We start from the raw sequence: 26,348 nt of genomic DNA, 5'->3' as shown, positions 1-26,348 counted from the left end.
GACACACACTCCAAAAGAAAGATGCCCCCACCACCACCACCATAACACCACCACCCCCCCATCTCTGTGTCTGAGGCTGAATAATGCAGGGCCTTTACCCGGCGCTCAAGCATGAGTGGATAATCTGGCCACAAGGACAGGCTGTGTCAACATTTCCCTTTACGTCCTTATTTATTTATTTACCCACCCGCCGTAGGACTTGGGGGTGGGCAGGGGGGTGGGGGGCAACAGAGGATATGTGCACGGTCGACGACATGCTGGTCAAGAGGATGACCCGCTTTTTTTTTGGTATTTGGTTTTAACCGTTTCCGGAGGATGACGCAGAAGAAACACAAACATTCATTGGTTAAAAATCCGATTCCAACCCCCGATTCTGTCCAGTCGACAACAAACAACAAACATAACAACAAACATAACAACAAACATAACAACAAACATAACAACAAACATAACATTTTTGGATGTCTTTGGATGTTAGATTGAATCAAAGTTTAACCCACTTTAGAGCAAATACGAAAAGTCAACTGTGCTCAAATTGAGGCTAGCTCGCTAAATTGCTATGCTGCTAAGCTGCTATGCTAATTTTTTATTGTCAATAAAAGTACTGTCTGTAAATTCAGTTGCAGAAGCTAATGATGCTAACTGTCGCCTCGCTGACCTTTTGAACTGACTAGGTTCACGTCACCATGCTGGTTTTTTTGTTTTTTTGCGTTAATCGGTTGTATTTTTTAGGGTTAGCATCGGAAATAAAGATGTCCTTTTAATCCGACTTATTTCGCGAATACGTTTTCATGGTGCAAACGACTCGTTTGACGGACAAACATCGCCAAACGTTACGCAACACAAATACTCAGATAATTAAATCGGGAAAATGCGGCTGAACGGCGGCGTAGGACTTTCATGTGAACGTAACTTCCGATCGTTTGCAACCTCTCTTGTTGCTCCGGGCGATAAAATATCCGGAAAAAAAAAAACCCAAACAAACATTTTTATTTTTTTTTGGGAAAAATGCACAAACACTTTGGCATCAATCACTGAGCATAAATTGCTAAACGGCCGGGAGCCCTCTTAGCATTCATAGAGAATGATTTCATTGGCATTCTCGCGGCAGACGACTCCATCCTCACACGTTCCCCTCACAAATTAGAATGTGAGAATGAAGAGGGATTTTCATACGAGCACAATAACTGTATTTTAAAAGGCAGAACTGATTAAGCTCTAGGGAAGAGGAAGGAATTAGGTAATTATCTCCAAACCGCCGCCGCCGCTCCTGTTCCTGCTTCTGTGTGAACAGGACCACGTGATCCGGGTTCAAAGTGCGCGGCATTCGCTGGAAAACACCTGATTCGTTTCATTTTTTTATTTTTATTTTTTTCCACACCAAACCTGGCAACCCGCGGCTCTCGGCGCGTCAGTTCCAATCTTGGCACGCGTAATAACGCGCAATAACGATGCGTCAGCGGCTTCAAAAGGAATGTTAAGTTTGTGTTTGCCTTTTATTTATTAATAGAATTCCCGGCATAAGATTTTTTTTTTTATGTCCACCAGGTTAATTCATTATTGATTGTGAAGGGGCTGCTCACGCCTCTCGTGGAGGGTGGGTGGGGGGGCAACCTTACCATTTAATTACCGCCTTCACGTCATCCACAAAGTTTGAAGCGCACGTTCAGGACATTAAAACCCGACTCTGTGGATTATTCTTAACTTATTTATAATCTTTTTTTTCCCTTTTTTTTTTTAAAGTCGTGATGAAAACACGCGTGGACGGTGACTCGCTCCCCTACCTGCTCGTAGCAATTCTCCCAGGTGAGGTTGAGGAGGCAGGAGGAGAACAGCTCGTCTTCGGTCCGGGCGCAGCCGTCCATGGTGCGTCCCCAGCGGGATCGGGGGTGGGTTGTGTGTGGGGGGTTTTTTTTTTTGGAGCAGTCTGCCGACTTTTCGTCTCGAAAACGGAAGATTTAGTCTGTGTTTTATTTATTTATTTTTTTAATTTCCCACGACGATCGTCTCCGCTCTCCGCGCCCCCCCCCCTCTCTCTCTCCGCCCCGCTCGCTTCTCCGTCTCCGTCCGACGCCGTGGAGGTTATCAAGCGAACGGCGCTGCTGCGCTGGATGCTGCTGCTGCATTTGCCTCTACTACACCCCCCCTCCCCCCCACGCCCGTCACGTGGGCAGCTTCTCCCCCCCCAAAAAAAAAAAATAAAAGTGGCGCTTTTGCTGTTCCCAAAGTGGGGTCTGCGGACCGCCTTCGTGGTCACTCCGATGAGATTCAGGAGCCAATAGGAAGCTGAGCTTCAGGTGTCATCACACCTGGAAGTTGTTGTTTGGCCCAAATGAGACTCCTGGAGTTTGTCACGTGGTTAATTATCATTTGTTCCGGGTAGCTTTTACATTGCTAACTTTTCTTCATCATCCTCATCCTCATCCACACACCTGGTTTCAGCTGGTCGGCCTTCTTTTTCAGAGTTTATGAGACAATCAAATGAAGCAGTACCACCAGAAATCCAGTGGGGGCAGTGTAGCAGTACTTCAATCCAGACGCGACAAATAATATCATGACGTCACACACCACAGCTGTGCACCTGTTTTTTTTATTTACTGGGTATAATGTGACTCTTCGCTGCCCTCTGGTGTGGATTTTGGAGCGTCAACGGAGTGTAAATGTATCGAAACTGAATTCTCTGGGAAAGTCACGAATTTAAATCTGGATTGAGAACTTTTTATGCACGAAGTTCATAAAAACATTTCACTCATACATTAAGAGTCAAACAGATACAGAACATCTGATAAATGTCATTCCCCTCCACGCCTGCAGGTGGCACTGTGGGTTCTTTGAATCAGGTTTACCTTCTGCCAATCAAACATCCAATCAGCTGACGCCTCTTGATGGGAGGGGTATCTAGTTTACTGTGTGCATGTTTCAATAAGATTTAGTCGTCCGGTTATTTTTTATTTGATAAATATAATTAGCATTACGGGAAAGGCCCTGGTTTGCTTTAAAATAGCGATAATGGCTTCATTCCATTTAGCGGATGCAGCTTCCAGGCCTGTATTTGTGTTGTTGCTAAGCGACATAAGACCTGATTGGTACGGTACGAAGTCTTTGCTCCAATTAATGCATGAACTCGGCATCAGAAGGTAAATGTTGCGCTTAATTAATGCGCTTTTGCTCGTTTTCTCCTTGAACGCAGCCTCGGACCGGTTTGATTGGCCAACCAGGTGGGGGCGTGTCGTGATGGACTGTCGGGAGTTAATCCAATCTCACGCTTCGTGAAACAAAAACAAGTTCAACCAACAGATCGTCTTTCAAAGAAGGCTAGCTCATTCGGTGCGTCATTTGTTAGCACGACGCTAATCGGACGGGTCTTTTGTTCGCTTTTCCTCTGACACGTTTACCACCTGTGATCCGGGGCAGTTTAGAAGTGAGGTCCACCCTCAAGGTGCCTCCTTTCTTTGCCCTCCCTGGGAGAACCCGTCTGGGATCCGGTGAGGCAACGGGAGCTAAGAAAGACGGAAAATGAACGTCCCCAGCGGTGGTCGGTCGTAACGTACCTTACGTATTTCATGCAACTAAAGCTTGGTTAGCTTGGTTAGCGGTGTCAATACTGCAAATTGCAGAATAAAAATGCATAAAACGCACCCCGGTCCGAGTGACTTTAAACTTTACGAATCTCGTGCCGCATATTTTAAACGAAAACTCGTCGCCGCCTTTCTGCAACATTCCATCAAGAAAAAGAACGGCGCCAGCAAAAAAGGAGAGCGCTTTGTTGTTTGGCCTTATCCGACACCATCCGCCATAATCTATCCTGTGTTGTAGATTAATTTAAAGATTAAGGGGGCGCCACGCGTTCATGCGTCGAAAGAGAAATGACAAATCATACATCCAGCTGCTCCGAAACACACGTTTCGCGTGGCGCTTGTATACCCCACCTCCGATTCCACTTCCTCTTCTGCCGGGAGACACGTGAAAACTCGAATCGCGTCAACATACTCTATATAACTCAGCGTGACAATGTCGCGTTAGCGTCGGGATATTTCTATCGTTGGCGCGACGGAATCGGGCGAAAGTTCAGGATTGCGATCGTTGGGGAGGGAAAAGGGTGGCGTTGGGTAATAAATGAGGTCAAATTAGATATTGTCTCCTGCAGGTAGCGGCGGTATATTTCTGCACATGTGCACATCGGCGGCGGATTCATTTCAAACTGGCAGCCCCATTTTGAACATGCGGTCTACATGCCACATCCCAGCTACATAACCAATTTATCAAGCCTAACCCGGCGGTACGTGCATATATTCCCATATCACAGGGAAGGCTGGAAAGCAACTGTCATAGATGGCGTGATTGAATTGTTCCCTTGCTCTGTCACCAGAGGGGCTATTACTTCAAATTAGCATACAAATTCAAACCAGGACAGATGGATTTGTCACATTGCAGTCGCCATCTTCCTGGAAGATTGGCTGCGCTTGTGCTGCGTGATGGAGATAAGACACCTGTCTCGTCTCCGATTGGCGATGGGGTTGGAGGATGGGGTGGGGGGGGAGAGAAAAAGGACCGGCGTGGGATGGGAGGAGGACTGGATTTCCTGAAACGCTGAGGTGTTCTGCAATAAACTTCCCCCTACCCACGGTCTCAAATGATGATGAGGCGCCATCCAGGACTCTGTGGGTGGTGGGAGATGGAGCGGTAGCGAGGTGGTGATTCACGCTGTCTGATATTTGTTTGTGTTTGCTGCTTTTGGTGAGTTACCGCCAAAGAGCGGCGTGAAACAGGCAGCTAACGTCGGCGCGCGTGAAGGGAATTGCGCGGAATATCGTTGACCTGGAGTTAACTTTAAAGTTTGAGAAAGAAACCGGGGAAAAAAATCCAACCCGCAAAGACGTAGCAAGTAACGGGACGCCGTCGGTAGCGTAGCTACGTTTGAGACGCTAACAAAAATACGAGTCGGAGACGTAATGATTTTCATTTGTAATTATGGCGGCGTGAATCGATGGGAAGTATCGAGCATTAAAAAAAAAAAAAAAAACTGTCCTCAGTTCACAATCAATCCCATGTAATTTCCAGATCAGCTCAAACTAATGGGTTTTCTATCGGCTTCACTTCGGAGGGAGGCTAATCTCTCCGGCGCCGTTCTGCGTGCGATCCCGAGCAAACGGCCGTCCACTTAAAAACTCGTCTCCCAACAGTCCAAAAAATATTAAAGCACACATGCTAATTTCCTGACATAGCATATTACACAATCTGCAGGCTTAATTTAAAACTCCCTTAGCAGGTCTGCTATCTCCGCCTGCCTACCTCCAGACACTACAGAGATTGTGAAAAATGCTTACTGCTTGGTTTCTGCCTCTATCCTCAGGTCAGTGTTATGTATATTTCCTTACAATTGATGTAGAGTCGAGATTCAGAACAGAGGAAAGCAAGGTCAGAATGGAATAAAGGATAGCGTGTGCCGGAACAGAAAGGAAATCTGGATTAGAAGCTTTTTTAAAAATTGCTTTTTAAAAAGGTGACGCAAGGGGACGCGGTAAGAAATAAAATGGGGTCTTTGATTTGCATTTGTCATTGCGGGGACCGGATGACGAGCACCTCACACCGGATTGATAAAAAAGAATATTGCTTTTTTTTTTTTTAATCCTACAAACGGAACGGCGTATCCGACTGCAGGAGAGGCGAGACGGTTAACGGACGAGACGATCGACGGGAAATTAACTCGCGGTTAGTTTTGATCGAGGCGGAGGCTAACGTAGCCTCGAGTTAGGGTCACGAAGCTGCGATGAATAGGCTAAATCTTTAGCATTCAAAGTTAAAGCAGCCCGTGCAAAAAAAGAAATCAGCGACGATCCAATTTTAAATATACTTTTTTCGCGGTAAACAAAAATACTGTTTGTTCGCTCTCTGTACTGATCATTAAATATTTCCTGCGATGCATCGTTTTGAATTAAGCCTAAATATGACATCACAGGAGGCTTTGCCCCGCCTTAGTGGGCGGAGACACTACACGTAATCAGTTTGCTCAGTCCACTCTCGCAATGAATCATAGCACTGGCCAACCCAGGCCCCGCCCACCTTACAAAAAGAGGCGTGGCTAGCCAAGTGAAAACCAGATTGCTCAAAGTGAGGGATGCACAGGCATCCCATAATACAAACGAAATGAATAAATTAATAAAGTTAACGAAAGTGCGACATTGGAACTTCAAATCGAATAATTTCCGTTGCTAACTAGTCTGAGCTAACGGTTGGATGAGTTTTATGGCTTCCAAACAGTTTGATAATATGGTTAACAAACACACACACACACACACACACACACACACACACACACACACACACACAAACGAACACACAGAACGCTGTGATCTTTGAGAACTTCACGCTCCAACACTTGCAGACAGCTTGCATCGTTCAAGTTGTTGACCCACTGAATGAGAGGCACAAAGCTCTCCAAGAAAGTTGACAGAACTCGAACAACTTTCTCTTCGGCTCGAGGTTCTCAGACGTGACGCTTTATATCGGGGTTAACCTGACGATGTCCCCAACTCCATTGTTGATTTTTTTTTTTCTAAATATCGCCACGGCGCTCAGAATTCCTGCTACCTCCAGCTGCAGACTCGACGCTGAAGAGGCGCCGACAAAGAGGAGCGGAGCCAGAACAGGCTCCTGCGCAGCAGGGATTTCACACTGATCTTGTTCCGAAACATTTGTAATTAACATTCCCTCTCACTCCAACTGTTTCTGAAGCTATCAATATCCCAGTAAGAAGATTTAACTTCCCCGAAGAGCCAGGAAACAAGCTGGATTTGGCAGGTCAGGAACGAGATCACCCGGTTTGCGCGTTCGCGGCGCGAGGGAAAGGGTTAAGGGAAAAGTTTGTGCAAAAGATTATCCCGCAATTTTAACGCCGCCGGCGGAAGAAATGTTTTCTTACAAAGTCGTTTTTATTCAGTTGAAGAGTGCCTCTCTTAAGATCGCCACGACAAATGAACAAAACAGTATGACTGCATCAAAATACAGCATAAATTACATTTCAAGAGCCGCGCTTCTCGGCGCGAAAACGTCAAAAGAATCCACAGACTTGACTTCGTACGTGGAATGTTAAATTTACAGGGTTAATGAGGAGTCGTTTGACGATAGCAGTGCTTCACCTTCATAGATTAAAAAAAACAAACAAAAAAAACAGTATCCCTAGCAGGGAACTAAAGTCATGAATCATGAAATACATTAAATGTGAGGCAAACAGTCGACTTCAGCACGAGGTTGTTGGAGGAGTCGTTCGGAGTCCTGGGTGGGGAGGGTGTGGCGCCGAGCGCAGACTCTCAATACTGAGTGTATTCCTTGGATGAGAGTTTTGCGATGATTCGCTCCAGCTGTCTCTTCGCTTCGCACTGGGGGAAGTTGCTCATCTCATAATACTGGGGGGCAATTTTCACCAGCCTGGGAAAGAAAGTAAGAAAAACATTAGAAAGAAACTCTTATCTGCTCCATATTCCATCATTAACCTTGAATAGCTCCTCTTTCTAACCCCAATCGACCCTAAAATCGGAGTTCAACGTGATCCGATTCCGTATTCCGACCAACGTTTCACATCTTTCCTGATGATATTTAACATTTATGCGCTTCTTTCCTGTAAACAAGTCGTTGTGGGAGGCGTTTGAGGCTCTCGTGGCGTGACGGCGGCGTCCACATGGACTCGTGTTGCCGCTCGAGGCTCCTGTATGAAACAAGACGACGTTTCATCCCGACATTAAAAAAAAGTGTGTAGGGTTTTAAAAAAAAAAAAAAAAAAAAAACCCCGACAGGTGTGGGTGTTGACACGCGTCAAACGCCGCTGGTGAGAGTCGCACCATTAAAGTATTTATATTCACCGTGAGTGAACGGTGTGGGATTTGTAGCTCATTTCAGCAGAATAAAATCTATTGGCTACATAATAAGATTGCCTCTCACAAAAAGAGCAGTGGAGATGTGTGGACGCACACGAACAGACGAAAGCAATTAAAAAGAAAAATGGCTCTCTGAAGCTTTTTATAGCGAGAAGAAAGTTTTTAAACTAACAGACAGGAAGTGGCTGCGTGTGGAAATCCTGGGTATTCATGTAAAAGAAATTAATTACTTTGCATTTGTGAGAAAACCTTTTTTTTTTTAAATGTACCATATTTTACGCACTATAAGGCGCACCTAAAATTTTCTCATAATCCCGTAGTGCGCCTTATAATCCGGTGCGTCTTATATATGGATTAATATTCATATTAATATTGGTTAAAAACATGATCGCTGAAAAAAAGCCGGCAGTCTGGCCGCCAGTCATGCCGCACTCCACCACCAGAGGCGCCCCCTCACAAGGCACTCGGGCCCACGCCCCCTAACAACGGTAGTCAAGGGGCGTCACTGAAGTCCCGGTTCTGACTGAGCTGATCTCACACGGTAGAGCAGACTGTAGGAGCACCGCTGGTTATGTAGCAAAACATAAGGAACTTTCAATGATTCTATTAATAAAGTTTGACTGACTGACTGATCTCAGTATTTACTAACTATTTGGCGTCAGAAATAACCCACTTTAAACTGAATTGGTCTGAAAAATGCCATTGTGCTGTCATCTGGAATCTAGTGACGGTCCATTCTATTAGTCTGTGGAAACACATGGAGAAACTGGCATAAAGGTGAAGGAAAGACCCTCAAAGATGAACTTCCAGCCTTTTATGAAATTTCAAGAGCAGTCACTGCTAGACAAAGGTGCCAACGGGTGTGCTGCATTGATTTACAAATGTAGTTGATAGCTCTGGACGGGCAGCGGAGGGGCGCATTCAGGCTAGTGTATTCTGTCTGCGGCGACGTGCGGTGAGATTCACGGCGGTGAGACACCAACGTTAAAGTCAGTTCTAGGAGTAAAACATTGTCATATTTGCCAATAAATTAGCATTCTGACATTAAAAACTAGTTAAAACATTGTTTAGGACACACAGCAGCAAAGAGCTGCACCTCACCTCCAACTGGACTACCGATCGATCGAAACAATATTTAATTAATAAACGAAGACGAACGTCGGAGCTTAAATATCTGCTTCGAACTTCAGATCAGGAAATAATCCGCTCTGTTCGCACTGACTCCACTCGTAATGAATTTAACCAGTTTTTAATGTCAGGTTTTTTAATATGCGTGTTGATATGTTAATATGCGCAACTACAGCCGCTGCAGTTAATCACATACTTTTTATTTTTTATTGTGTGCGCCTTATAATCCGGTGCGCCTTATATATGAAATACATTATAAAACAAACAAATTATTGAGGGTGCGCCTTATAGTCCAGTGTGCCTTATAGTGCGGAAAATACTGTTTAAAAAAATCTTTCAAAAAGGGACGGCTTACCACTCGGGTTTGATGTCGGTGCAGGTGCGGATGTAGTTTTTGGTGGTGAGGACGAACTCGTTGTAGAGCACCCACTCCGGCTTGTGGTCCAGCACCGTGGACGGGTGCAGCTGCACCACCTGGTTGTCCTTCGCCGTCAGGTAGTGGCCGGTGCGCTCCAGGTGGGCGATCTGTTGGCGTCGCAGAGGAAGAAGAGGGTCAATGCAGGAATCCGACTCGGATCCAGAGCAGAGATGCAATAGTCGGATTAAAATCTCATTTTATGATCCCAAAGCAAGACGGCGAGAAAGTGGAAGTGGAAGGTGAAGCTGCAGCGGCTGTTTGGATTAACGAAGGCAATCGCTCTCAATAAAGAACAAAGACATGAACCTGAATCCTGTTAAAAAAAAAAAAAAAGCCCAACATGGGCTCCAAATTCATCAACAAGATAAAGGTTAATGTTGACAAATATTCCCAGATTAACACCTTAATTCAACTTGTCAAAAACGACTTCCTGTGAGGTGTAATTTGTTTCATTTGGGTGAATTCACAAGAATTGTCCTGCGTGTTTTGCGTGTCTGTGTGACACCAGTCCTTTTACGTAATGAAATTCAACATACAGTAACCCCCCCCCTCCAAACCGATGTGACCGACCTGCATGAAGAAGCCGGTGACCAGCGCCCGGCGGATGTTGGTGTAGTAGTCCCTGCTGCTGAACTCGGTGCTCCGCCGCGGCAGGTTGAAGCGGTCCATGATCCTGGACAGCTGCTGGCGCACGTTGTCCGCCGACATCAGCGAGCGGTAGTTGACGAAGTTGTCGTAGCACCACTGGGTGGAGTCGTTGTCTGTGGCGGGACGAAGGAGGCGGGGTTTAAAACCAGGTAAAACCGCGTAGGTACGGGCGAAGGGGAAGGTAGGCGGTGGCTCACTTTGCTTGAACGCGTGGTAGACGTTGAGCAGCGTCAGGTGGTCGCCGTCGATGTGGGCGAAGCGCATCTTGGACTCGTCGGCCACCTTCTTAGCCTCGGTGGGTCGGACGAAGCACTGCGGGACTAAACAAGGTTGGTATGGGCCCCAACACAGCCGCCCACAGGGATAAGTTCAGCAAATCCCGCAGAGAGAAACAGAGGCCTCGGCTCAAACGGAGGCCCAGAGCACTTCACAGGGCACACACTGCTCTGCCAAGTGTTTACAGTGGGAGGGGGTGGGGGGGTGGCTTGATGTATGACATAGTAAACAGACGTCACAGTTCATGGTGGTGGTATACGAGGGGTGTACCCTGCAGACTCCGTAATAAACGCTAAACGTCAAATCCAACACGGCGGTACTGTTTGTCGGGAGCAAATTTTCGCCGCTCGCTCTGACGAACGTGGCAGGGAAAAAAACAAACGCCTTCCCAGAACGCTGCGTCCAAACAGCTAGTTAACCCCACCCCCCACCCCCCACCCAACTGACACCACTGTTTCCCCAACCCCCCCTCTGCTTCAACTAACGTTAAGTTTTTTTAACGTAGAGACAAGAAAACGGGAAAGTAAAAAAAGGGTGGAAACACTGATCGGTATTCCCTGAAATCTCATGAACCCCAGGAAAAGATAACAGGAAACGGCTCAGCCCCCCCCCCACCCACCCACCCCCCGCAGGAGGCCGGCCTCGGGCGTTACCTGACAGCATGGCAGTGATGGAGAGGATCTCGTTGGAGCAGTTGAAGTCGCAGCTGGCGATGACCATCTTGGCCAGCTGGGGGTCCAAGGGGAACTCGGCCATCATGGAACCCAACTCCGTCAGGTCGCCGTCATCGTTGAGCGCTGCCAGGTAGTTCAGCAACTCCAGGGCTCGCATCAGAGTCTCTGGGGCTGGAGATGGAGACGGAGATGAGGGGGTGTAATAATGTTCCAATGCCCACAGCCAAACATGCACAGATGAGAGAGATGGAGGAATCATTGTGTCACTACAACAAAACAATCTGGAGGCCTGTCTCACACCTGTTCCCCAACTGATTGAAACTCAAAGACTAAAATTCAGGTGTCTGAGGAAGTTCTTTCTATAAAATCACCATAAATGATCTGATTCCAGGGACATAAATGGCTATTATTGATCATCTCTTAAACCAGGTTTGTGTCACTACATGTTTTTGATGGTGGATCGAAGACGTCCAGAAGAAGCATCCTTAAAAACCTTTCCTTCCTTCATATGAATAGACCCGAGTGTCTTCTTCATGTCAGAACCACAAAGCACCACCTCAAAATCAGCAGCTGGTTTGAATGCGTCTCTCAAAGGGGGTGGTTCCGGTGACCCACGTGGTCTGGTAGGTAAGCAACAAATTCATAGTCTTAACGGCCCAAAATGACTCCCAAACTTGTGACCGAACGTGCCACCCAACTTCTCCAGAAGGACTAGATAGTCTTTCAGGAGCTCTTACCCCAACGGAACACCTCAGACAGGGCGGGAACGAAGAGAGTCGAACTCAGGAGGTCTTCGGCCTGCAAGGACCACACACTTGCCTATGTGGTTGGGTAGGTAGGCAACACATTCATAGTCTTAACGGCCCACAACGACTCCTAAACTTGCTCACGTGTGACCAAAACCTGCCACCCACCTTCTCCAGGAGGTCTAGATAGTCTCTCAGGACTTCTTACCCCAACACAACGCCCCAGACGGGACGGGAACAAGGCGAGTCGAACCCAGTTGGTCTTCGGCGTGCGACGGGCAAAAGAAAAAGGAATCATCGCCGAATATTTCTCTTCAACCGGTGCAAACAAGGGAACTTTCTACTTAATGTCTCAACAGGAACGGCTTCCACCGATTGATGGAAAGCTTGTTTTCCCCCCAAATGCAATTATTGACCTTTGACCTCTGAGGACCAGACCTTCATGACCAGTTGCATGTTAACTTCGAACGCTGGCTGGGGTTCCCGTTCAAAAAAGTCAATTTCAAACAGCAAGGTGGCGTTTTGTTTTGTTTTTTTATGATTAACAAATATTGATTTGGGGCATCAACCCTATTTTGATTTTAGAGTGAATATCAGCTACATGACAAACCACACCAACGGCTTCTGGTGGGGATAAACAAAAAGGTGAAAATCAGATTTCCATCCTGCTAGCATGATGAACCAGTGTGAAAAATCCAATCTATACACAACGTAGCTCATCAGAACGTACGTATCGACTGCCTCAACACACATGAATCCGATATATTAACCACGGGGGCCGGATCAATGGGACAAAAGGCTAAAGGTACATTAAAACCACATTGGCTTCCAAAAGCTACTTCTTTGGAAATGTCACCAGGCAAATGAATCCCACCCGGCCGGGTCCTCGCGTGGATCGCTACTAATTTCTTTTGGGTTTTTTCCATTTGGTTGGGCTGGCTCTCGCTGCCAAAGCTAAGAGAGAAATGAACTAGGGGGGGGGGGGTTTCACAGTAGAAGGAAATCGAGGAACCCCGTTAAGGCGTGGAGGAATTGAGAAAAAGGCGCCGGCTTCTGGGGCGGATAGTTGATCACCAAGGAGAAAATACCCCAAACTCTAACTGCTCTTAGAATTGGATTCATTGAACTTAGATTAAAACGGTTAACGCCAAAGACCAAACGGGGTTTGGGTTGAGGGAATTAAAAGAGTTTAAATGCACTCAGAAGGGCTGAATAAACAAACACAAACAGACCGTTCAGATCCATTACTTCTTGAACTAGCCGACCGTTGGTGAAGCTGAACAAAATTAACTCCTCCTCTCCAGGAATGAAGAATATTCAGGTTTCATTCGCTGCTTTCTCAGGAGCTAGTTAGCGGGAACCCTCTCTCATGAGCGGATCGTATAAATAATAAGGGTAATAATAAGGGTAACCACCCTCCCAGTCTTCCCAGTTAGACCTGGGCAATCTCGCATGTTGACACCCCCCCCACCCCCGTCCTTTGCGTTTTGTGAGAAATGTGGGGGTGGCGGCGGAGGTCAGTCACGTTTCACTGGAGGAATATAAAAGGAAGGCAATCGCTAAGGTGATAGCGGCGCTATTGATGTAACCAATTTCATTCTCAAGATGGCGTTTGCCACAGTGGACGGGGAGAGATGGGTTTAATCTCCGAGGTGAGATGAAAACTATATTATGGTGAGAACGGGGTGGGGGCGGGGGCGGGGGGAGAGTTCAGGAGAGGAACGGTGGTCTTCCTGGAAACGGACCACGGCTCTCCGGGAGGATTCTGCAAGTTTGAGAGACCAAGTCGAGACAAAATCTGGAGACGGTACATGAAGCGACGGCGGTTCAGCTAAACCAAGACTTCACAGCCGTCTGTGACAACATTTGTCCCGAGACACAGAGCGCCGTGGAAAAACCATCATCTCCATCATCAGAGCATCACAATATGACACATTTGAAGCCCTGATCGTGACATCCGCCGATCGTTTAGCAGCAGACAGCCAGCGTTCAGACTTCACGACAGAACGTTGGGATTTTCTTCCCGTTTACTCGATGGAGCTGGATATGAATGGAAAACACGTCCCGCGTTTCCCTCTGACGTCGTCCATCTGCTCCCGTCTGAACTCTCAGTTCACTGAGGAACTTGTTGAAGTCGCTAACTGCTCCCAACTGCCCCGGCTTCAGGAGCCAAATGATGAACTGGGGTCAGTTTGGAAGACGTGTCCCAGATTGTTTGTTAAAACCCCTGATCAGCAACACCAGCAACTTCACACTGCATTAACACAATCACCAACACAGAGCACTGGTACTGACCTGGGGGGTCCATGAAGTCGAAGTGCACCAGGTCGTCAATCCCCAGTTTCTTCAGCTGCAGCACCACAGACCCCAGATTGGACCTCAGAATCTCTGGATACGTGTTGTCCTGCGTCGGTCGGATAAAAGAGGAACCAAAAACATTCCAAATGAATTATTCAGGGTGATTTCTCTTTTTTTATCTCCTCGTGCATCGCTTACATGTGGGTTTGAACAAAAGCCAAGCGTCTCGGGGCGTTTAAAGGGGAACTTAACTTGCTTTAAAAAAAAGACTCCCTTTGCCCCTCAGCGACACAGATCCATTTGTCACGTTGGGTTTGTTCTGTCAGATCGGGTTAGGAGGGGTGGAAGCGATGTGGTTTTCGCGTCGAGCTGGGGCATTATAATTCAGATGAACTGGGAATCGATGAGGTCAAAGTGTCGAGGATAGTCTGGTACGGTTCTAGGGAACTGAAGGGCCCAAAAGATTCTGGGACAAACCCAGGATGTCCAAACATTTTCGGGTTTATCCGTTTCTTACCTGCATTTCCGTCTTGTAAGCTTTCTCCGTGTAGAGGCGGAAACACTTCCCCGGGCGTGTCCGTCCGGCTCGCCCCGCCCTCTGCTGGGCCGAGGCCTTACTGATGGCTGTAACCAGGAGGGATTCCACTCGGATACGAGGGTTATACACCTGAAGGGGGGGGGGGGGCCGCGAAGGGGAAATAAATTAAAAGCTCCAACGACCCGGGTGCAGATTTGTTGCAGTTGAGATAATAAGCTGATATAGCACACATGCTAACGCCCACAAACACATGCTAAGGGACTAAAAAAGGCGTGCAATGCACACACACACGCGCTCCACCATACAGCATATATATATATATATATATATATATAATCTTGTTTGGCCGCGTGCATGACTTGGCTGCAGGCTGCAGAAATGTCAGGGGAATAAATAACTGGCTTTTCCATCTTTGCCGCTGTCAGTCGCACACCGCTGTGTTTGTCTGGAGATCCTCAGATAAAGATTGGTGGGAGAGCACGGGAGGGAGGGAGGGGGGGCTAACCTTTTGCTTTGCAAATCCGGGATCGATTACAAACACCACGCCATCGATGGTCAGGGACGTCTCGGCGATGTTTGTCGACACGACGACCTGCGGAAAAAGGGAAGAGGCGGGGTTAAGAAGCGATCCGGTTTGTTTGGGTGAGAGAACCAATAAGAACTCAGATGAATGGTTTCACACCGACACCAAAGTTCTTCAGCAAAGCGTTTACAATTCAGGAAACTCAAGGTTTCTTCTGATGAATCGAAGAAAGTTTGGGGCTCTCCTGCTGAAACAGGAAAGTCTTGACGCCCCGGTCGGAGCAGAGACAAACAAGAGCAGATATCAGCTTCGCTTTAACTTGAAATCTATTCCCTGACGCACGTCGGTTGACCGAAGGAGCTTGTCGAGCTGTCGCTTTGGCGCTCGCGCGCCGGCTAATGCAACCCAACAGGGGGAGTACCGCAACTCCTGCAATCAAGTCCGATGAGCTGGCTCGGAGCTCAGCGTCCCATCTAAACGCATTAACTCTGGCCTTTTTGTGTTATGTGTGTGTGAGGTCGCCGGCGCGCCGACCAAATGTCATCGCCATGCTGCTGGTGTTTATTGCCATGTCAGTTCCCCTTTCCTGCAAAGTCCTTCCAGAGACTCGCAGGAAACAAGACGAGGCGGTCGGATCTCTGCGGCGGTCTGAGAACTCCACGAGGGTTTGTCGGGGGGAAAAAAAATTTACACGGCAAAAACACGCAAATACAGGCGGACGTGCGAGCTTTTGCGAGTCTCGTTTGTCCTCGATTGGCTCTGGCTGCGCGCAACGCCAAGTCGGATCCTCCGAAAGCTTTTTGTCTCCCCCGACAGGAGGCAAACAAAAAACCGTCGGGGCGACTTTTCAGTTTGAGCGATCTAAGCCGTTTAGATTCATCTGTGTTTAGACTTCGCTGTTTTTGCTCTGCTGTGAACAAATTTGCGCGACGAAATTCACAGATGACCCCCCCCCCCACACACACACACACACACACACACACACACACACACACACACACTGGGGTTTAGATGGAAAGACGCAGTGACCAATTCAAATACTGCATTTCTACTGGTTGTAAGAAGGAACGGGACTTACACGGAATTTTTCCGCGTTAGCGAACGTTACTCGTCTTCCAGAATTATCCGATAAAAAAACGACGGCTGATTTAGAGTCAAAAAATAAACAAGTGGCTTCACCCTGTGTGTATGTATGTGTATGGCTGTCGGTGTGTGTACAGCACAAACAGTGGGGGAGGAGGGAGAAGAGGGATGACTGGGACCGACTCCTCTTATATAACGGTTAAAGACCGGACAATAAAACCTTTTACATTCATCATGCTACAGCGTCCGCGCCGGCCCCCCAGAAGTCATTTGGGAGCAGCCATTTTCCTTCCTCGGTCGCCGCGGTGATAAAAGGCCGAGCGCAAACAAAAAACCCAAACAGTTTATCTGTAGTCGGCGCTGATGCAGATGCGTCTCCGAGCCGTGAATCCTTACATACTTTTAAAAAAATCCCACCTTTTAAGGGAGGATTTCTGCTTGAGAACGCCTCAGGTTTTTTTAAAAAAAAATTTTACCGAACTCACCATCCTGCGTGTTTTATCTGGGTCATGTTTGAAGCGTTTGGTTACAGAGCTTTCACCCCTGCCACGCAGGAAACGTGTTTCGACGGACAGACGACCTACGACCCCCGTCGGAGAAAGCGACGTCCAATCGCGCAGAAAAAAAACAAACAAACCGATGCATCCTTTTTTTTTTTCTCGACGGGCATGCGTGAACGAGAACGATTTAAAACTCCGGCTTCTTCAAATTCAGCTCAACATCGCAGATTGACGCGTGTCATCTCGTTAACCAATCGGGAGAATTTTATATTTAAGCCGTGTTTTTATTTGTGTGTGTAAAAATTTAAAAAGAAAAAAACAGGAAAGAAGAAAATGACGGGATTCCTGATGTTCCCGGAACTAAATAAAACTATAAATGATGTCAATCATGTCGGGGGTGGGGGGGGGAGCAGATGTCTCGCCGCATCACGGCAAAGATGATGAGAACAAACAAAACGATAAGCGTGGTTTTTTTTTTTTTTTACTGCCGCGCCCGTGTGGAACAGCCCGAGACGACGCAAAAAAACAAAACAAAGAGAGAGCGGAAGCTGGACACGGAATTCACAGCAGATGAGGCTGAAAAAAATAAAAAATTAAAAAAAGACGTAACGACTTGGGTATCATAGCGAACGGAAAATTTAAAAAAAACGCAACGCCTTTCTCTTTTTCTTATTAATGATAAAAAAAATAAAAAAAACCATCCCAGATTGTAAAATACAGTAAAAAAACAAAACATCCTGCAGCAAAAGACACAAGAAGATTCTCGAAGTTTACGGTCGCCGCGGGCGATGGGTGGTTTCTGCGGTGGGAAAGGGGGGCCTGCCGGTGGCCCAAAGGTACGAAGATATCACATCTTTAGGAAACCAATTAGCCATACCGCGGAGAGAGGCTGACCAATAAAAGACCGGCAGGCGAGGATTTAAAAGCATGGAATGTTGGGTAAAAAAAACCCACACACACAAAAAAAAAAACTAGCAATACATGTTTGTGCGGTTTTTGGAAACGCCTGGCAGACGTTGACGCTTCTTCATCAGTAACGCCATCAGAGCGTCGTCTTCCGTGTGTTATTTCTGAGTTATTACCCGAGGAGCGCTACGGCTAGCGCGGACCCGTCTTTTCACGTTACCCGCTGCGTGAACGACCCCCCACATCCCAAAACGGATCGCGTGTGAGGTTCGGCGAGCGGCATTCCAAATGTTGACGCTCTTTCCAGGCGCGTTTGTAATGAAACAATCGCTGCCTCGGCTCCAAAACCGTTAGGAGGTTACAAAAAAATACAGAATAAAAAAAAACCAAAACGGAAGCCCGTTGCTTTCACGGAGAAATGGAGCCGTGACAAGCGAGCGCTCCGTGTTAATTGAGGGTTGCTTAATGCGGTCATTAGCATGCATGGCGGCGCTGAAGAGTCTCGATTCTTTTAGGCTACTTCCTCTCGGGCTGGATGGGGCGACGTCGCTGCGATTTTCCTCGCTCGGCTCAGTTTGGGGAGGAGCGGCGCCGCGACTTCAGATCCAGAATCCGACGACTAAACACGCCGGGAAACCAGGCGCCGCGTGCAAATGCTAGCAAGTAGCATCGCGTTTAGCAATGACGTATTCAAACCCAGCCAGATGCAACCGTGGGAATTAAATTTGAACAGCTGATCGCCATTTGAGACGTCTTATGAACTCTGACCCCGAGGAATCCTATGATTTCAAAAACATCCGGGTGGGATCGGAGCGAGCCGAGCTGCTCGTACGTCAGCCTGATCCGCCTCGATTAGAGCGCGTGCAGCGATGAGTCATATCATCATCATCATCATCTATCAGATGCTAGGGGAGGGGGGGGGTGAGTGTTTGTTCATTCGCTCGCTGACAACGATATTCCGTCAGATCCTCGGCCAACAGCGTGGCGCCGCCGGCGATCCCGTTTGAACGCGACAAAAAGAGACGGGTACGTCTCGCGTCGGCGCCGACGAGAGGCTCGTCCGCTCCTTTGAGATACGAGCGATGGCGGGTTAGCGCCCCTTCGTTTCTCGGGGTTCCAGGTCTGCCCTTGTGAAACAAGAAAAAAAAATGTAGCGGGAAGATAAAAACGAGGGAGAATGCAGTCGTTTCCTGGGGGGGGCGGAGGCTGTGAGTAATACCCCAGTTATAATTTAGAGCGGTGAATCTCGTGCTGACAAAGGCAGCATATGTTGTGTGAGTCAGTCCTGCGCTTAAGCTGAGAAAGGGAAAAAAGTTTCAGCCCCTACCTTCCAGCTCCTTTCCCCACCTTATTCCCCATCTGGCTCCTCTACAGCAAACCCACTCGTCCCCCCCCACCCCTTATAGCAACAAGGCAGTTATACCTTCCTTCCGATGGCACCGTTTGGTTTATTGGGCGGGGGCGGCTCGAAGATGCGTTGCTGCTGCTGCGGCGGTAAGGTGGAGTACAGCGGGATGATTTTGATGTCGCCGCCTTCGGGCCCCAGGTCGTCGACCTCTCTCTTGATTCGCTTGCAGGCCTCGTCGATTTCCTACAAACAAAAAAAATTAAAATTAAATTAAACAACAATCGAGGGGGGAGGAATCGGTGGTTCCCTTCCTCCGGTACATTTGTTCTAACTATCTGCTGCATCTGATGGAGGAAATGAAACCCGGGCTGCAGCGGGGCTTCGCCCCCGGCGCCCGGTGGCTCCGTTGTCAAACGCAGCAATCATGGAAAACATGGGGAGGCACGCGGACGCCAGACGGACTCAAACGGGAGTGGTGGTGGTGGTGGTGGTGGGGGGGGGTCATTATTCCACGGCGTAGTATTGTAGGGCAGAATGTGAGATGAGACTGCAGCACCGATGCATAACCAGCGGCAGATCGCGGCGGATCAGTTTAGCGGAGCTGAACGTTCTGGAGCCGCTGGGATGGCAGACGGACGACCTGAGCGGCACGACGGGGGCGGGGGGAGTGCGAGGGCTGGTCGGAATACGTCGTTACATGTGCTAAACGTGTGCTCCAAATCCCACACGCGGCCTCCGCTCGTGCTCATTAGCATAGAAAGGCTGGTTTGATCGTATTTTTCCTCTCTATGCGCATGTTTAACTAAACACGCGTGTGCGAGCCTGAGACGACAACACAACAAGTATTTTCTTTCATTTACTAACAGCGATCATTTTAATCCTCATGCGTTCCCCCACGACGGCCTGTGCTGTAGCACCACCTGCAGGCCGCCGGGAGAAACGCAGCCAAGCCTGACAGCAGCTCCAGAGTTCCAAAAAATCACGCCGCCATCTTCATCTCGCAGACGCTAAAAAAGGGCTCCGTGGCGGCTTTTCACGCAAAACAACACGCCAAAAACCCGCTCGCACACTTCCTCCTTTTTGTGAAAGCGCGCCGCGGTCGAATTTATCTCGGCGGCGAATGAGAAAGCCCCGCTTCGTTGGGTCCTTTCTGGACGGCGAGGGTGTTATCAGCCCTGTTTGTTCACTTGTCCGTCACATTAAGCCCAAACCCCCGCTGATGGCGGCGTGCCTCTTAATCAACCGACTGACAAGTGGGAAACGGTAAATCTGAATGGATCGGTAAAATTAGCTCGGGTATTAATAGCCCATCAAGCCTCTGGATGCAGCAGCTGCCACGCAGGGGGGGGGGGGGGGAGATGGACGTCTTTGCCAAAACGCTGGAAGCAAGCTGGCTGTCTATCCCTTAGGGATATCTAAACAGAGTGTGTGCACACACACACATGGGGGGGGGGGCAGTTGGCCAGAGTCGGGAACCTGTCCACCAGCTCCCCTCCTGCGACCCCCAGAAGCGACGATCCCCCAGCCAAGCTAAAATCTGACACGTTTAGCCGCGGCTCTCGCCTAGCAAACAACCCCCCCTGCCAATCCCCGTGTTTTGATGTTCGCCGCTGAAGGGGGGAGCTTAAATATTAGGGTTTATCTTAGCTGAACAGCTGTGATAAGTTCCCACTTTCTTGTTTTGGAGTCGGTGCTTCGGTCCCCGTTTGTTTACGGGAGCGGAACGTCTCAGGGAGAAAACTAGGCGAGGCGAAGGAGGTCCCGCGCACCCCACTTTTTGTCTGCAACAAATTAACGCGTCGGATACGGCGAGTCGAGGTTTTCTGCCTCCTAATCACGAGTCGACATCAAAGTTGCGGAGAGACCGGCGCCGGTTAAGAAGCGCTGGAGGGGTGCGCCGCAGCACCCCTTTGAACACCCATCGCTGCCAGAGCGGCTGCACATTAACTTCTTTAACCCAATTAGGAGGAGGTGATAATGAACTCGACATGGGAGCGATCTGGGGGTGGGGGTGGGGGCAGCAACAGAAATCAACACGTTTTCCTGCGACGATCACGATCGCACGCGTTTCCAGAACATTTCAACATTCTATTAGCGTTTCCGGACATGTGAGCAGCCGGAGACGCCGCTAAGTGTAAAATCAATCACCAGATCTCAGAGGAGACGCTTCAAACGCCGCACGCCCCCCCCAACACACACACACACACACAAACAACTTCATCCCCTTTGTAACAAGCTACGTATTGATCTCACTTCGGCAAACGGATGCTGAAGCAGGCGGGTGGCTTCGGTCGACCCGACGCCCGACGGCGAATAATTACAGATCCCGTACGATTCCAGATGCAATCCCCCACCCCCCCACCCCCCCCCCCAGATTATTCCAGAGCAAAACATTTACTAAATTATTTCTCGACAAGAAAATTTTTAATTCTGAGGGTAAAACTGCAAAAAAAATAAAAATAAAAATCTTAGAAACGCAAATAAAATTAAATCAGTTTTAATTTAATGAATAAAACATACAAAAAAAACTAAACATCTCATGTCCACAAAGTGAAGCCAGAAATTGATGGCGCCCTCTGCTGGTGAACCCGGGCATCGCCACTCATTTCTCATCCCGACTGATTTGAATCGTCACATATTTGTATTGATTTTTAAACTTACATCCATAATACCTGCTGTTCTTCTCCTGGCGTTCGGACGCCGCCTACATTCTCCATTACAAACACAATCAATCGCACCTCCCACAACATTTTGTCAGGTTGCTAAGACGGGGGGGGGGGGGGACCGGGGAGAGAAATAAATAAAATATATTAACGGCGGCGCGGCGGCTCGGACGATCGAGACGTTGAAACATTTGTCGTCGTGTGTGTGCGTGTCCACCCCGCCGTGACCAAATTCATCATGTTTGGGCGTGAGTCCTGCCCCCACCCATTACACATCAGTAGAGCACATTTGCAGCGATGGGGGGGTGGGAGGTGGGAGAAAAAAAATAATAAATGATTTAATTTCTGAGGTCTGTGGAAAGGGCAGAATCTGGGTCACTGCTATTTTTCCTCTTCGCCGTGCGAATCCTGGTGGTTCCCAAAATCGTCGGCCTCACATTAACGTCAGCCCGTCGGGGGGGATTAATCATTCCCATCATGCACCTGCAGACGAGCAGGGGTGTGTGCGCGCAACCGACGGGTGTGAACAGATACGCACGCCGTCGTGCAAAAAAAATCTCAACAAAAACAACATTATTAGAGATGTTTGGCTTCTCAGATGAACTGAAACACATGCTGACGTAGGACTATTATGGGATATAACATAAATCTTTTATTGGAATGAATTGCGAAGCGCACCGGTGCGATTAGAGTCTTTCCTCACCTCCTGTCCGGTGAGGAAGAGCAGGACGTCGCCCTCCCCTTCCTCACACATGTGGATCTGGATCACGGTGCGGATGGCCGCCTCCAGGTAGTCGCGCTCCGGCTCCGGCGTGTAGAAGATCTCCACCGGGTGCGTGCGTCCCGGGATGGTGAGGAGAGGGCAGCTGTCGAAGTACACCTGGAACTTCCCGGCGTCGAGCGTGGCGCTCATGACGATGACCTGGACGGAGGAAGATGAGGGAGGACAGGAAACGATGAGGAAATGACAGGAAATGATGTTTGAGGAGGAAACATCCCTGATCTCGGGTGGAGGGACGCGATACGTTCGGAGGTAACGGTCAGCGGTAAACTGAAACTCAGAGACAGCGACCTTCACGGCGCGTCGACGCTCCCCCCTGATGTTCCCTCGAGAGCCATTACCCAGAGCGCATTAGGATTCCGATGGGAGACGCGTCTCCCGTTTCCCATCTCAAAACATTTTCTGGAGCCACTGTCTTCGCTTTTTTACTTTACGCTCGGCAAAACATCATAATTGCTCTTAATCAAGGGGAATTAGACTTTCACAAAGGGTGGGGGGTAGTGGTGGTGGTGGTGGTGGGGGGGTGTGAGGATGAAGGGGTGTGGGTGGATCATCATTCCCAATATCCCAGATCATTTAACAGTCTGCCAACGACAATCTAACCTTTGATTCCGCGCCGACAAACAACCCGTCATTATCCAGATGCTTTATGGGAGCGATGTCAGGTGCGCCGACTGCGTGTGTACCCCCCCCCACTCCCAAAAAAGAAAAAATATTCTCAACCGCTGCTTCGGTTCAGAATAGATGTGAATTATTGAGTGGAACAGAGACATTTTGTCTTTTTCTGGGCAGATCCTCGGCTGTCAGGCGGGGGGGGGGGGGGGGTGCTGTCAGGGGAGAATGTGACAAAGGGGAGGGATGACAGAGGAGGGACATTTACAACGGCTGTCACCGACTACGTCCTGGGGGAAGGAATATTTAGGGCTTTAACGCTGTTTTGTCAGCATTAGGTGGGACATTTCCGTGGGTACAAATCAGACTCCTGTCAGTGAGGCTTCCAACTCCGAGCGTGGAGACGAGACAAAATAAAAGTGAGGTTTTCCAGCATAAATTAAGTCACAGAAAGATTTAAGGAACTTAAATCCCGCCTCGTGTGAAACGAGACGTTGAAATCTTCCACCTGCACCCACCTTGAGGTCCTGCCGCTGTCGGACCACCTCCTTCAGGACCCCCATGAGGATGTCGGTGGCCAGCGTGCGCTCGTGCGCCTCGTCCAGGATGATGACGCCGTAGCGCTCCAGGAGGGGGTCGTTCATGGCTTCCCGCAGCAGCATCCCGTCCGTCATGTACCTGCACGCGCGTGAGAGACAGGCGTTTTCAACAGATCGATAACTTGAAGTGGGAAAAAAAAAAAGCTGCCGGGAAACGCAGCCGTCTTACTTGAGCACCGTCTTGGCGGAGCTGCAGTCCTCGAACCTGATGGAATATCCCACCTCCTGGCCCAGCATCACGTCCATCTCGTCGGCGACCCGCTGAGCCACGCTCATGGCCGCCACCCTCCTGGGCTGGGTGCAGGCCACCGCTCTCTTCGGGCCCGGCGTGGAGCGCACCATGTCCACACACCACTGAGGGATCTGGACGAACGGGTTGGGAAGATGTGGAGAAAGAATTCAAACTGAAAGCAAATATTCAAGGCGGAAATGCACGGACCAGATTACACCACTTGATTTGTGAAGCGTTTGGAAAATGGTGATGTTGATTTCAACGGGACGCAAAAGGCTGAACCAGCAATGTCAAAATTTCCCTGTTTGTAAGTTTAAAAAAATAAAAATAAAAAAATCACCCCAACGCTTTCAAGAATGTGAAAAAATTAGCAACCAGTGTGAAAAAATCTCGACAGAGAATGGAGTGAAAAGGCAGCGTCTGGGTTTGATTATTAAACCGATTACAAGCCTGAAAGTCACATTTTAGCCTCAAATTTCTGTGAATATAATAAAGTATGTATTCGGGATTAATAGAGGGATCAATTCAAACATTATGTATGAATTAACACAAACACTTGTGTTTTTATTTTTGGTTTTTGAGGGGTTTCTCTCTACCTGTGTGGTCTTTCCAGAGCCTGTCTCCCCCACCAGCACAAAGGACTGGTTGCGCATCAGGATGTCGTTGAAGCTCTCCTTGTACTCCCACACGGGCAGCTGCAGACGCTTCCTCAGGATCTCGTAGTAACGCGGCGTGTGGGGCAGGTTGGTGAAGGGGTTGATCTGCTGCTGGATGGGGTTCTGCTTCATGAAGAACCCCCCACCTGCCGCCGGGACCCCAGGCACCACGAGTGGCTTCACAACTCTGTCCCGATCCCGGTCTCGATCCCGGTCTCTGTTTCCATCCCGGTCCCGGTCCCTCGGCCGTTCATCACGGTGTCTGTCTCGGTCGCGATCACGCCTGATGGGGGGGGGGGGATAGGTGTTAAATCACATGATAAGGTTGCTTCTAAGATTCCAGGTTACGTGTGTGAGAGACAGAGAGACAGACAGACGATGCTTTGCTGTCATTTCTGAACATTTACTAAACTTATTGATCACGTGATGAGCATATCAGTGACGTCACATCCGGAGCAGTGACCCTGAACCCACCCGATGACTTTAATTGGATGTGACATGAGGTGTCGTGTCAACCAGGGGTCACATTAGCGTTAGCTGACCCACAGCAGTGACGTCACACAGGACGTTAAGCCACAGGACGCTAGCATTAGCCTAGCTAGGACTCCAGTAGGACGTTTCAAAACTGCTTTTCTTCTTCGTTTATTCAGACCCACACATCATAAAAACACAAACCTCACACCAGCGCGTCCGCGTTGTATCACAGTTCGTGTTTTCTGTCTGATCGAGCAGAGAAACATCCTGAAACACAGCGTGAGCTAACTAGCTAGCATGTAGGCACAAGCTAACGCCGGACCTGTATCTTAGCTAATTTAGCTAACCTTTATTAGCTCTTTTACCTGTAGTAAAACAGCTACTAAAGGTAAAAGAGCACAAAGCTGAGAGCTACATAAACACAGCGGAGCTGTTAGAATCCACACTAACAGCTAGCGCTGGTAGCATAATGAGCTAGCATCGACACAACAACAAACTAGCAAAAGAAGCTAACAAAACAATGGCGGAACGCTTCCGGTTAGCTCAAACTGCACTCACCCGTCAGAGGATCTCCTTTTCACGGAGGAGTAGTCTTCACCTAAATCTAACCGATGTCGCTTCGACATCCTTACGGAGCTGCGCTCGGCTAACGCTGCGGTTCTCTGCGGTCCGCACGAACCGCTAAATACCGCTAAAATGGCGACCGGAAGCTCTTACCTCATCTTTATTATTCTTCACGAAACGATCCAAGAGCAGCGGTTTAACGTGAGTCCGAGCGGCGGGGAACGGGGCGCGGAGGAGCGGACGACCAGCGGGGCTAAGTTCGGGACCAGACGCCGGTCATGGAAGCTACGTGTGCGGGGATGGAGGCGGCGGGTCAGGGATGCGCGCCCCGTCTCCAGGTCGGGACCGGATGGGAGAGCTCCGCGGCACGCGGGAGAGGAGGGGGAGATGCTTTGGCCACGCCCCCTTCCCACCAATATATATATATATATGTATATATATAAATAAATATATATATATATATATATATATATATATATAGTTATATTTATATATTTATATATAGTTATATTTATATTTATTTATTTATTTATTTAGATTAATAGATTATAATAATTCTGTGTCTTCTTTAACTTGATGCTTTACCCCCAAAACTTGTTTTTTTTAAGCAAATTTTTTGCAAATTTTTCACCACCAATTTTTCCCATTTTTTCCAACAATGATTTTGGGGTCACGTGTCATCCTAAATCAGATCTATGTCAAATATGGAGGATCAGAGGGGGAAAAAAAACATTAAATTTATTCAATAGATAACAGGAAATGCTTCAATTAAATCCTGATGATGCATTCCTGCCTTCATCTTAAAGA

The 26,348-nt window shown here is 48.4% G+C and overlaps 2 protein-coding genes across 3 annotated transcripts in view; both read right to left on the bottom strand.

Annotated features, from left to right (window-relative positions):
* ppargc1a (peroxisome proliferator-activated receptor gamma, coactivator 1 alpha) overlaps positions 1 to 1,995 on the bottom strand; it is a 202,271-nt gene extending 200,276 nt beyond the window's left edge. Inside the window, exon 1 of the mRNA XM_068308686.1 lies at positions 1,785 to 1,995. Within this exon, the coding sequence (XP_068164787.1) occupies positions 1,785 to 1,865 (81 nt within the window). The 5' untranslated portion in view covers positions 1,866 to 1,995. The remainder of the gene's footprint in view (positions 1 to 1,784) is intronic.
* Positions 1,996 to 6,903: 4,908 nt separating this feature from the next.
* Positions 6,904 to 25,888, bottom strand: LOC137590870 (ATP-dependent RNA helicase DHX15-like). 2 transcript variants are annotated; one of them, XM_068308693.1, is made up of 14 exons: positions 25,695 to 25,888; positions 24,444 to 24,786; positions 23,785 to 23,978; positions 23,535 to 23,694; positions 22,327 to 22,545; positions 19,036 to 19,203; positions 15,106 to 15,192; positions 14,580 to 14,729; positions 14,060 to 14,168; positions 10,998 to 11,189; positions 10,266 to 10,388; positions 9,991 to 10,181; positions 9,358 to 9,527; positions 6,904 to 7,428 (listed from the first exon to the last, which is right to left on the bottom strand). In XM_068308693.1, the coding sequence occupies exons 1-14, from the start codon at positions 25,697 to 25,699 to the stop codon at positions 7,311 to 7,313; spliced, it is 2,229 nt and encodes a 742-aa protein (XP_068164794.1). In that variant the 5' UTR covers positions 25,700 to 25,888; the 3' UTR covers positions 6,904 to 7,310. The 2 variants fall into 2 exon arrangements, with proteins under 2 accessions (XP_068164794.1, XP_068164793.1); XM_068308692.1 differs by lacking the exon at positions 25,695 to 25,888 and adding an exon at positions 25,536 to 25,671.
* Between the last annotated feature and the right edge of the window lie 460 nt (positions 25,889 to 26,348).

The sequence above is a fragment of the Antennarius striatus genome, chromosome 23 (assembly GCF_040054535.1).
Source record: "Antennarius striatus isolate MH-2024 chromosome 23, ASM4005453v1, whole genome shotgun sequence".
Classification (NCBI taxonomy): domain Eukaryota; kingdom Metazoa; phylum Chordata; class Actinopteri; order Lophiiformes; family Antennariidae; genus Antennarius; species Antennarius striatus.
The sequence above is the reverse complement of the archived record's forward strand: the minus strand, read 5'-3'. Positions and strand labels throughout refer to the sequence as shown.